At 43.1% G+C, this 13,013-nt stretch overlaps 1 protein-coding gene across 7 annotated transcripts in view; it reads left to right on the top strand.

The window, feature by feature from the left end:
- Positions 1-13,013, top strand: part of sypl2a (synaptophysin-like 2a) — a 37,303-nt gene that overhangs the window by 17,362 nt on the left and 6,928 nt on the right. For all 7 annotated transcript variants that reach the window (XR_003272498.1, XM_026169192.1, XM_026169190.1 and 4 more), the window contains 2 exons: positions 6,507-6,705; positions 6,970-7,140. Coding sequence is in view for 6 of the 7 variants with exons in the window: in XM_026169192.1 (XP_026024977.1) it covers positions 6,507-6,705; positions 6,970-7,140 (370 nt within the window). In the remaining variant the exon portion in view is untranslated. The remainder of the gene's footprint in view (positions 1-6,506; positions 6,706-6,969; positions 7,141-13,013) is intronic.

Here is a 13,013-nt window from a genome sequence, read left to right as displayed (position 1 = left end):
ATGTGTGATTCATAGTTCAGATGCTTCTGCTCATGTGGGGCTGTGGTTATGAATAAGGTGATTGGGACTCTTAATAGAAGCAGGGGAGCTGTGGGAAATTGGTGTGTGTCGTTTGGGGACAACACTGAACACGGGGTGGTGGGTGGGAGGGACTTATCTACTTTTTCTTTTCCTTTTTTTTTTTTTTTTTTGTTGTATATTATTTGCTCAGATTATCGTTAACAACAACATTTCAGTGTGCACCCATGATAGGATTGGTACTTGCGTTTGGAACCGCCTTTTTCATCATGTACTTATATGGTGATGACTTCTGTTGATGACACTTCAACTGCTGTGAGTAATGGCTGCCATGTTAACTTTATTAGTTGGAATGTGAAGGGATTGAACCACCTAGTGAAACAAAATAAGGTACTCTCTCATCTTCTTTATCTTAAAGTACATGTAGCGTTTCTTCAAGAAACACACCTTAAGCATACAGATCATGCCAGATTAAGACGAAATTGGGTTGGAGAAATTTTTCATTCCAAATTCAATGGTAAAGCCAAAGGTGCAGCAATTTTGATTAATAAGAATACTCCGTTTATAGTCTCTCACACAATAGCTGACCCAAATGCTCGCTATGTAGTTGTGACAGGGTCCCTGTTTAATACTTCACTTATTTTAGCAAACGTATATGCTCCGAATTGGAATGACTCAACTTTTTTCAATGACTTTCTTAATTCCCTTCCACAGATCAATACACACCAATTGATCCTTGGAGGGGACATGAATACTGTTATGGATCCAGTACTAGATCGCTCCTCAGATAAAAGACTTCCACTCCCTAAATCCTCATTAGTGTTACAGTCATATTTACAAACCTATGGGGCTGTTGATGCGTGGCGATTCCTCTACCCCTCCACTAAACAATATTCCTTTTTTTCTGCAGTGCATCAAACGTATTCTCGTATAGACTACTTTTTTGTTGTCAAAAAATTGCTTCCCAATATCAAGACTTGTAAATACAATAGCATAGTAATATCTGATCACAGTCCACTTGTTTTGGAACTCGGCTTCCCGGATGAACCCTTTGTGTACTCCTGGAGACTCAATCCTCTTTCTTTGTCAGATAAGGAGTTTGTGGAATATCTTTCCAAACAAATTGATATCTTTATAAGAACCAATATTACGCCTGGTATGGCCTATAGTACGGTTTGGGAAAGCTTAAAAGCATTCTTACGGGGCCATATTATATCATACTGTTCATATACAGTGGGGCAAAAAAGTATTTAGTCAGCCAGCGATTGTGCAAGTTCCCCCACCTAAAATGATGACAGAGGTCAGTAATTTGCACCAGAGGTACACTTCAACTGTGAGAGACAGAATGTGAAAAAAAAAAATCCATGAATCCACATGGTAGGATTTGTAAAGAATTTATTGGTAAATCAGGGTGGAAAATAAGTATTTGGTCAATAACAAAAATACAACTCAATACTTTGTAACATAACCTTTGTTGGCAATAACAGAGGTCAAACGTTTACTATAGGTCTTTACCAGGTTTGCACACACAGTAGCTGGTATTTTGGCCCATTCCTCCATGCAGATCTTCTCGAGAGCAGTGATGTTTTGGGGCTGTCGCCGAGCAACACGGACTTTCAACTCCCGCCACAGATTTTCTATGGGGTTGAGGTCTGGAGACTGGCTAGGCCACTCCAGGACTTTCAAATGCTTCTTACGGAGCCACTCCTTTGTTGCCCGGGCGGTGTGTTTTGGATCATTGTCATGTTGGAAGACCCAGCCTCGTTTCATCTTCAAAGTTCTCACTGATGGAAGGAGGTTTTGGCTCAAAATCTCACGATACATGGCCCCATTCATTCTGTCCTTAACACGGATCAGTCGTCCTGTCCCCTTGGCAGAAAAACAGCCCCATAGCATGATGTTTCCACCCCCATGCTTCACAGTAGGTATGGTGTTCTCGGGATGCAACTCAGTATTCTTCTTCCTCCAAACACGACGAGTTGAGTTTATACCAAAAAGTTCTACTTTGGTTTCATCTGACCACATGACATTCTCCCAATCCTCTGCTGTATCATCCATGTGCTCTCTGGCAAACTTCAGACGGGCCTGGACATGCACTGGCTTCAGCAGCGGAACACGTCTGGCACTGCGGGATTTGATTCCCTGCCGTTGTAGTGTGTTACTGATGGTGACCTTTGTTACTTTGGTCCCAGCTCTCTGCAGGTCATTCACCAGGTCCCCCCGTGTGGTTCTGGGATCTTTGCTCACCGTTCTCATGATCATTTTGACCCCACGGGATGAGATCTTGCGTGGAGCCCCAGATCGAGGGAGATTATCAGTGGTCTTGTATGTCTTCCATGTTCTGATGATTGCTCCCACAGTTGATTTTTTCACACCAAGCTGCTTGCCTATTGTAGATTCACTCTTCCCAGTCTGGTGCAGGTCTACAATACTTTTCCTGGTGTCCTTCGAAAGCTCTTTGGTCTTGGCCATGGCGGAGTTTGGAGTCTGACTGTTTGAGGCTGTGGACAGGTGTCTTTTATACAGATGATGAGTTCAAACAGGTGCCATTCATACAGGTAACGAGTGGGGGACAGAAAAGCTTCTTACAGAAGACGTTACAGGTCTGTGAGAGCCAGAGATTTTCCTTGTTTGAGGTGACCAAATACTTATTTTCCACCCTAATTTACGAATAAATTCTTTACAAATCCTACCATGTGAATTCATGGATTTTTTTTTCACATTCTGTCTCTCACAGTTGAAGTGTACCTCTGGTGCAAATTACTGACCTCTGTCATCATTTTAAGTGGGGGAACTTGCACAATCGGTGGCTGACTAAATACTTTTTTGCCCCACTGTACTAGAAAACAGAAACAGAAACGTCTTTCTGAATTGATACACCTTATTTCGCAATTGGATGAGCAACACTCTACAACCCCCTCTCCAGATTTGTATAAACAAAGACTAACGTTACAAACTGAATTTAATTTAATCTCAACCCAGCTGTCAGTCTATAATTCTTAAATCTAGAGGAAGATGGTATGAGCACGGAGAAAAAGCATCTAAAATTTTAGCACATCAGCTTCGTAAATCAGAAGCAACTCGTATAATCCCTGAAATTAGGACTAAATCTGGACATGTCACCACTACACCACAAAAAAAAAATGAGAGTTTCAAAATATTCTATTCCAGTCTCTATGATTCTGAATCTTTAAACACGCCTGGACTGTTTGAGGCTTTTTTTGATGGAATGACAGTTCCGACTTTAACCTCGGCATTCAGAGGCCAATTGGAGGAGCAAATTACAGTGGAAGAAATTAAATTGGCGATTAGCTCAATGCAGAATGGCAAACCCCCGGGTCCGGATGGGTATCCGGTTGAATTTTTCAAGACCTTTAAAGTTTATCACCTTTATTACGAGACATGCTCATTGAGTCATTGGTTTCAAAATGTCTTCCCCTAACGCTTCGACAAGCGACCATCTCACTCCTATTGAAGCCAAATAAGGATCCATTAGAGTGTTCATCATATCGTCCTATATCACTCTTAAATGTAGATTTAAAAATACTGTCAAAAACACTTGCTCTCAGGCTAGAGCAATACCTACCATTGTTAATCTCTCCAGATCAGACAGGTTTCGTGAAGGGTAGGCATGGTTTTTTCAACCTGCGCAGGTTTTTAAACATATTACACACCAAGTCAACTACAACCCCTGAAATTGCCTTATTACTCGATGCTGAGAAGGCATTTGACCGGGTGGAGTGGGATTATCTGTTTTATACTCTACATAAATTTGGATTTGGCCCTAATTTCATTTCATGGATTCAGTTACTTTACTCCTCACCTATGTCACGTGTTAGAACAAATTCGTTATTCTCTTCTTATTTCCCACTTCTCCGTGGTACGAGACAAGGTTGTCCCTTATCCCCTCTTCTTTTTGCATTATCAATTGAACCACTGGCGATTAAACTGCGAGCTGACAGTTGCATTAAGGGCATCTTCAGACGTGACCAGGAGCACAAAATATCCTTATATGCTGACGACCTCCTGCTGTATATGTCAGAGCCTTTATGCTCTCTTCCCCGTGCTCTTGCCATTTTTGAATGTTTTGGTAATATTTCAGGTTACAAGTTGAACCTGCATAAAAGTGAACTTCTCTGTGTCAACTCTATATCAGGGTATGTGACCTATCTGGGGGTTAAGGTTACCCACTCATACAAAGATCTTTATGAAAGAAACTTTGTCGCGCTGCTTAAAAATACTGAGACGGATCTTCAGAGATGGAACAATTTACCACTGTCATTAATTGGCCGCATCAATTCTATCAAAATGAACATACTTCCCAAGTTCCTTTATTTATTTCAATGTATCCCATGCTACTTACCCAATAAGTATTTTATAACACTGAATAAGCATATCTCTGCATTTATTTGGAATGGCAAAAGTCCACGAATTCGTAAAGATTTCATGCAGAGGACTAGGCCAATGGGTGGATTAGCCTTGCCAAACTTTCAGTCTTATTATTGGGCAGCAAATATTCGTAATATGCTGTACTGGATGAGTAATGTTACTACAGAGACTCCAGCTTGGCTCCAAATTGAGTCATCCAATTGTGGCGAAGTTTGCCTATCAGCTTTGTTGAGTTCAGCTCTCCCATTAGAACTATACACCTATAAACGTAACCCTTTGTTGTATGACTCGCTCAGAATCTGGGTGCAATGTAGGAAAAGGTTGGGGTTACACTTAATGTCAATTAAAGCACCTATCTGCTCAAACCATATGTTCCCACCCTCCATGATGGACTCTGCCTTTAAAATATGGGAAAGTAATGGCCTTAGAAATATCAAAGACCTTTTTGTAGATGGGATTTTTGCCTCATTCACGCAGCTCCTGAAGCAGTTTAATGTTCCTCGGCAACATTTTTTCCGCTATTTACAAATTCGTCACTTTGTAAAGAGTCGATTTCCTTCATTTCCGGAACTACCTGAGGAAACTTCTTTGGATAAAATTATTAATATAAACGTTCATAAGAGAGGGGCGATTAAAGAAATCTATGCTATACTATTAGATCTTCAATCTCCTTCTCTCTCCATCCTTAAAGCACAGTGGGAGAAAGACCTTGGGATGACTATAACAGATGAGCTCTGGCAATCTTTTCTCCAGAGGGTACACTCTTCGATATGTGCCAGGCATGGGCTCCTTCAATTCAAGGTCCTACACCGATTACATATCTCCAAGGAAAAGTTATCCAAGTTCTATCCAGGAGCTGACCCTCTGTGTAACAGATGTAAAGCAGAAACAGGTTCGCTCCTTCATACCTTTTGGACATGCCCCAATCTTCATACCTATTGGGTGTCTATATTTAACACTCTGTCAGAGATGTATAACGTTAAATATGATCCTTCTGCTCTAACGGCTATCTTTGGGGTGATACCTCAAGACATCACTTCGAATTCTATTGCCTTTGCTTCACTTATCGCAAGGCGCCTTATACTTTTAAGATGGAAGCAGGAAGCTCCTCCCACACATGAACAGTGGCTTGCGGAGCTCATGAGGTTTTTACATTTAGAAAAGATGAGATATACACTGGCAGGTTCAACCACCAAATTTCTTAAGGCGTGGCAGCCATTCCTGATGTACATGGAAACATTTAAAATGACCACCTTATCATGACCGGATGCCATATCTCTATATCACTATCATAGTTAACTGTACACTGAATGTCCCTTATACATTTTATTTTTCTATTTGTTTGTTGTTGTTTGTTTTTTGTTGTTTTGTATGGGTTTCTTTGGTTTGTTTGTTTGTTTTTTCCTTCTCTATTTCTGTTATCTTTTGGGGTATTGTAAATACTGAACAGCAAACTACTGTATGTTCAATGTTTTGTTGTTAACATGCTGCTGTGACTGAAAATAAAATTTATTAAAAAAAAACTGTCTAAATTCTTCCATCTGTAATAAAATGATCAGCGCTGCTGCTTTACCAGGTGTAACTATGAAGTTTAACATCCATGGAAACAGGATTTATTACATTTAACAGAGTTAGAAGTTAGCAGGAAGTTGGCTCACTAGCTTCCACCTAAACATGCTGCATTCTCTATGCTGTTTAATTATTCATTTCAATAAAGAGCTTTCATTTCTTAGCCTGTTCATCCCAAGCAGACACAGTGGAGGACTATTGGCACAATGTAGCATATCACATCAGGAGAGTTTCCATTTGTTTCCTCATTTAAAAAGAACAAGGGGGCCACACTTACAGATGTTGCACAGATGACAAATTTCTTGTAAGAAAGCTGTCAGTTTCCATACTCCAGTCCCTGTAAACTGTGTAATGGAGTGGAGCTGAAGGCTTACTCGGAGTCTCTTTTGATGAATCCTTTCTTTCCTCTTGCATTCCTTGGATAGAAGAGTAACTCAGGTGAGCAGCTGTGTTCTCTGAAGTCAAATAATAAAACCAGATGTGTTGGGAGCAGCGGGTGAATGTGCCTTCTTTCTCTCTAATTTCCTCAGGTTGGCAATGAAACCGTATTGTCTACCACCATCATGTAACGGCTCGTGCACTGAGACCTATCTGCAGGGCGACTTCTCCTCTTCAGCACAGTTCTTTGTGTGTGTTGGTGTGTTTGCCTTCCTTTATTGCACCGCCACACTCATAGTCTACCTGGGCTACCGGAGCGTCTACCTGCAGACCAGCCGTGGTCCCGTCATAGTGAGTACACGTTTTGTAGAGCAGTGAGCATGTGGGTGCTACAGACGGAAGGTTTGCTGCATGGTAACAAGACGACCAGTGTTACTGGCTTCATCTTGGAGTGGGTTTAATGGCTGATGGGTGTAAGCATCGGAGAAAGCTTTGTCCTCCTCTATGCTGCTTAAGTAAAAATGTTCACATCCTATAATCTGCAAATGTAACTCCACATCAGTGTGTCATTGAAAACTATACATGCATACATTGGTGAGCATTTGTGTTTGATAGGACCTGCTGCTGACCGCTGCCTTTGCCTTCCTCTGGCTCGTGTCCTCCTCGGCCTGGGGCAAAGGCCTGACCGACGTTAAATATGCCACTGACCCCAACCGCCTGGTGCAGTTGTGTACCAGCTGTAAAGCAGGAGAGTTTCCTTCCATGGGCAGGCTCAACGCCTCTGTGGTAAGTGTTGCTTACAAAGGCTTACATCGATGATATCAGTGATAGGGCTACGTTTACGGCAAACATGTAAAAAGCATGTTCTTGTAAGAATATGAAGCAAAAATAAGTCTGTTTTTGTACGTGAGGCTTTGCTCAACTGATGCTGATGTCGAAACATGTGCAACAAGCTGTTTGTTAAATAACTCGTTGCTGGTGCAGTAGGATGCATCGTGTACTGAATAACTGTAAGTCCTGTCCACAGGTCATGAACTCGTTCTCAACAGTCACAAATGTAACTCAACATAGCTCGTATTTTTCTACAAATATGCAGGTGCTTGTTTGTGTTATTGAACACGATGTTAGTTTTAGAAAAAAATGGTACTGAACAAAGACGAGCTTCAGATTGTGACTCTTACAGTACCATAGATCTGTGGAACAACAAACTCTCACAGTTTTTCCGGTTTGAATTTTGTAAGGCGCTCTGAGTAGGAGGCCATTCAGACCTTTAGATGGTTTGTTACAGCCTAGTGGACCAGGTCCAGTCACTGATGCTTCTTATAATTCATGTAACGTTTATACACAGGAAGAATGAACCAACAGAAAACACAATGAAGCAAGAAACTCTGGGTAGGCAGGTGTTACACAAAGATAAGGGAATGAAACCAGACGTGCACGCGGGCTGTGCAAACAGGCCAGGTTAGTTTAGCTGGATGTTCCTAGCAAACTGTTTGAAAAACCACTCAAAAATGCACATTTATCACATAGGGGAGAGACTTTACCAAAGGTTTCATTGAGTTTTGTCTTCGAGTAATGGAGTCTATGCAGAGCCTTAACCCTCCTGCCATCCTTTAAAAAACTCACACCCATCACCCTAGGGACCATTCTCAGCCACGCCATAAAAAGACCATATATCCATATTTTATTCCACTTTAAATTAGCCAACCTTGTAAAACTACTTCTCCCTGAAATATTCATGTAAAGTTTTAATTATATTTTCGTTGTTTTAACCCTTCAAATCCCAGTGTTATTACATGAGCGCCCTGTGTTATAAGCCCCAAAAACCAAAAAACGAAACTAAATATTTCCACAAAAAACCAGTTGAAGTAATATGTGATTGTCATTATAAGTAGGCCTTTAGATGGACCAAAGATTGGCACCAACATACATTTTGACCTGCCATTATTTTTTTTTGCATTTTTTTTGCAATTTAAAAATTAAAACTTCAAGGCCCTGAGTCTTCATTGACATCCAAGAAAAGAAGAAAAAATAAAATCATATGATGATAATTTGGGGTTGAAAAATAGCGTTTATAATGGAAGTCAATGGGCAGAAAATGGTCCCCAGGGTGATGGGTGTGGGGATTTCTGCTGCTCAGCCATTTTAGGCTGATTTAAGGAATTCACACTGGAATATTAACATTGACAGGTAAAAACTATCCTGTGGCAAGTTTGGTTATATTCCACTGAACACAGTGGAAATGGCAGCCATTTAACACATAGCAGTGGCACAAAAAGGTCCCAAGAAGGCAGGAGGGTTAAACTGAATGAGCCCATACCTGGAGAGGCTCAGCACTGGCTCAGGCCCCTGTGGGAGGGGCTGCATTAACCAGCACAGTCTTTGACAAACTGGGAGATCAGATGTTTAGATTTTGGTTGCTTCAAAAAATAGAATAGAAATGGAAACTATGATTTTTAGGTTCAGCGTTAAGATCAGGGATGCACCCCCACATAAAATGTCTAATTCGATGATAACAAAAATGCGTCGGACGACAGCTCAGAGGACCCAGCTTTCTTAGAGTCCCAGGGTGGGGTGCTTGAAGCTGCTCCACCCGGGGACTCTGTCGTCCTACTGGTAGACTTCAACACTCATGTGGGCAACGACAGTTAGACCTTTAGGGTGAGACTGGGAGGAACGGCCAGCCTGACCTGAACCAGGGCGGTGTTCTGTTACTGGACTAGTGTGTAAAGCGCAGTTTGTCCATAACAAACACCATGTTTGACCGTAAGGCGGTCCCTAAGTGCACACGGCTCCAGGACACCCCAGATTTATACGTTCTGGACACTGGAGTGCAGAGAGGGGCTGAGCTGTCAGCTGATGACCAGCTGCTGATGAGTTAGATCAGGTGGTGGGGCAGGACGCCGCACAGAGCCGGCGTATAGTGAGGGTGGGTCGAATGGGTTCGTACTTATTTACGTGCTGTAACTGGTTCACATTGAGTACATTAACTAAAATCAAATTTAGACTGAAATAAAGTCATTTGATTATATTAATATGGCACAATGTTTAGTTAGCTTTGCACAAACACAGCTGGTAGAAATATCCTCAAAATGTAAATAAATGTAGTCCTGGAACTTTTACCATGGCCACAGAGTTCCTGTAGGTGTACTGTGTGGTTGCCCCAGCATCTTTGTACATGCCAAAAGTATTCAACCATCTCTTTCCAGATCATTGGATGAAGATGTTTCACCTTCAACCACGTTGTATTAAAACGTGGCCTGATTCTTGCAGCATGCAGTCTTCAAACAGGTGAAGAGATGGCTCGCTCTCAGGAGTGTATGATACGATGCCACCTGTGCAACAAATCCAGCTGTGAATATTCCCTGCTACCGTCAGCTGTTAGTGGTATTATAATAAAGTGGACGTGATTGGTTCCCAATCAGCTTAGCCACAAAGCGGTAGGTCAGGTAAAATCACAGTGCAGGGTCAGCAGATGCCACCGAGCTTCACCGAGCTTCATGTGGCCTGCAGACTAGCTCGAGATCAGTGTATAGAGAGCTTAATGGAATGGGTTTGGCAGTCATGGCTGAGCAGCTGCACCCTAGTCTTACATAACCAAATGCAATGCAAAGTGTTGGATGCAGTGGTGTAAAGCATGTCACCACCAGACTTTAGAGCAGTGGAGACGTGTTCTCTGGAGCTACAAGTCACATTTGTCCATCCGGCAGTCCAATGGATGAGCCTGGGTTTGGTGGCAAGTGTTTGGTAGACGTGTGAAGAATAATGCTTCAGCATACCCAGACACTTTGGAGAATTCCATGTTCCCAACACTGTGGGAAAACGTTGGGTTATCATCCTGTTCCAACCTGACTGCACACTAGTGCACAAAGCAAGGTGTCTAAAGCTGAGCGAGCTTAATGTGAGAGAGCCTGACCTCAGTGCTGATGACCTTTGGGATGAGTTTGAGCCGACATCACTGTCTGACCTCACGAGTGCACTTCTGGAAGAATTGTCCAAATTTCCCATGAACATGTTGGTAAACCTCGTGCACAGCCTTCCCAGAAGAGCTGCAGATGGTGGGCCGATACCATAGTCAACCTGTGGATTAAAGATGCACATGCATGTGAAAGCAGACAAGCAAATATTCTTGGCAGTTATATCGTGAAGTGTTGGAAGCACCGCTGTCACCAGCTCATTGCACTGACCTCTAGCAGGCCTGTCAAACTTGTACAAAGGTATAACTCCCTATGTCAGTTAGTAATGGCCCGTCAGCATGTGGGAGCCCACTCTAGCCCTGCTGAGAATCCATGCAGGCAGGGGCGGGACTTTGTTTTGATGGGCACACTGTGCAGCCAATCAGCATGTATGTGCATGTAGCACAGAGCCATGGCTCAGTGTCTGAACGTGCTGTTGTATTTCTGAACCACAAACAAGCAGAAACTTTGCACCTTTAGCTGTGTTCATGTGTTCTACAGCTTGTTTACTGATGAAGCCGTCTCTTATTCATACTCCACAAAGTCATGAAACACTGAAACGTTTCCTTTGCACTACAGAAAGGAGCGTTTTGCTTACAGTTTCATCTTCACACTGACAGAAAGTGTGCTGTGTGTGGCCCACCGTGTAAAATGACCTGTTGGGATGTGTTGTGCTTCACACGGACTCTGCCTTCACCAACTAGATGCTCATTGTCAGGGAGATCTGACTGACTGATGCATGTGGATGACAGAAATATAAAGCAGGCTTGTGTTAGAGACACGCAGAGCTGCGATCCTTGTGAAGAAGGCTGCCACCAAAGCTAGCTTTATTCTCAGCATACCTAACGTCTATAATCTTGTCTTTATGTTAGAATTGTACTGATAGCACAGGTCTGCAGCCAAAAGCCAAGCTTTTTGACTGGTCTCTCATAGACTTGTACTGAAACCGGGAAAAAATTGCATGTGGTCAGATAGATTAGATTTTTCCTGACAGCCGCCCTCTGCTTTCATTCCTGCTTTGCACACTCTTGGCTCTCTCTCCATGAGCTTCATGAGGTCGTCACCTGAAGTGGTTTCCAACAGTCTGGAAGGAGTTCAGAGATGCTGAGCACCTGTTGGATCCATCTCATCCCAAACCATCTCAGTGGGTGGAGGCCAGGCCTCCATCACTCTCCTTCTTGGTCAAACAGCCCTCACACAGCCTGCATGTGTGTTTGGGGTCATTGTGCTGTCCTGGCATGTGGCTGCAGGATGCTGTGGTAGCCATGCTGGGTCAGTCTGCCTTCAGCTTGGAATAAATCCCCAACAGTGTCCCCAGCAACACCCCCACACCTCACACCTGGTCCTCCATGCTCCACAGTGGGAACCAGGGCTGTGCGATATGACCAAAGTCTCATATCCTGATATCAGACATCCATCGTCCGGTAACGATATAAATCACAAACATGTAACATTTTCTGTAAAGTCTGTGAATCTCGGGCAGCTCGACCTGCGTGAAGTGTTTCCAGCTGTGCGTCGTGTAGCTGAGTCGAGTGTTTTAACGATGCATGAAACGACACATGTTTAGACACAAGTTGTAACGGCGCCGTTTTCTTTGAGTATTTCTTACACGGCGTGCTGCGGGGAGAAGCCTGTTCTAACGTTTGAGTCTGAGCTTTATTTTTAGCACCTGGCGTCTTTTTTACTTCTCATCCATAAATAATCTGCATCTTTTATGTGATTCAGTTTATTTTGAAAAGTCTCAACAGGATCTTAAACTTTATTCTGAAAGGTTTATGTGGAACATAAACAAGCGGACACGTGATGCTGTTACTGTCGTTGTTGCTAACAACAACACATAAAAACAGGCGCTTGTCGTCCGTAGTGTGGTTGTATTAAATCTAAGACAGAGAGACCTTTAATAAAGCCGCTACAGTGACCATCAGAACATGAAAACAGCTGGAAACAGTTTATTTTGCAACAGCACCAAACAAACGATAGCGTAAATGAAACGATGGATGTTTATATCGTTATATCAAACAGCCCTAGTGGGAACCATGCATGTAGAGACCATCGTGCACCTTTTCTGCACAAAGACACGGCGCGTGGAACCAAAGATCTCAGCTGTGGACTCATCAGACCAAAGCACAGATGGTCTAATGTCCACTGCTTGTGTTTCTTGGCCCAAACAAATCTCTGCTCTTTGCTTGTCCTCAGTCGTGGTCTCTCAGCAGCTGTCTGACCGTAAAGGCCTGATTCACAGTCTGCTCTGAACATGCAGAGATGTGTCTGCTGCTGGAGCTCTGTGAGGCATCCATCTGGGCTCTGATCTGAGCTGCTGCTAACTTGGCTGTCCTCAGCAGCAGAGGGACTCTGGGTCTTCCTGTCCTGGGGCGTCCTCGTGTGGGACAGTCTCATCGTGGTGCTTCATGGTTTCTGCGACTGCACTCGGGGACACATTCCAAGTTTTAGCAGTTTTACAGCCTGACTGACCTTCAGTTCTTACAGTAATGCTGCTGTTTCTCTTTACTCAGCTGATTGGTTGTTGCCATAATATGAACTCTAACAGCTGTCAAACAGAGCTGTCAGCTGTGCACCAACCTGACTGCTGCACAACACAACTGATGGTCCCAACTCCATTACGAAGGCAACAAATGAGCCCTGACAGGCTCACCTGTGAGGTGAAACCATGTCAGGTGACGACATCACGAAGCCCACTGAGCA

This window comes from Astatotilapia calliptera, chromosome 5 (assembly GCF_900246225.1).
Source record: "Astatotilapia calliptera chromosome 5, fAstCal1.2, whole genome shotgun sequence".
In the NCBI taxonomy this organism is placed as follows: Eukaryota; Metazoa; Chordata; class Actinopteri; order Cichliformes; family Cichlidae; genus Astatotilapia; species Astatotilapia calliptera.
The sequence above is the reverse complement of the archived record's forward strand: the minus strand, read 5'-3'. Positions and strand labels throughout refer to the sequence as shown.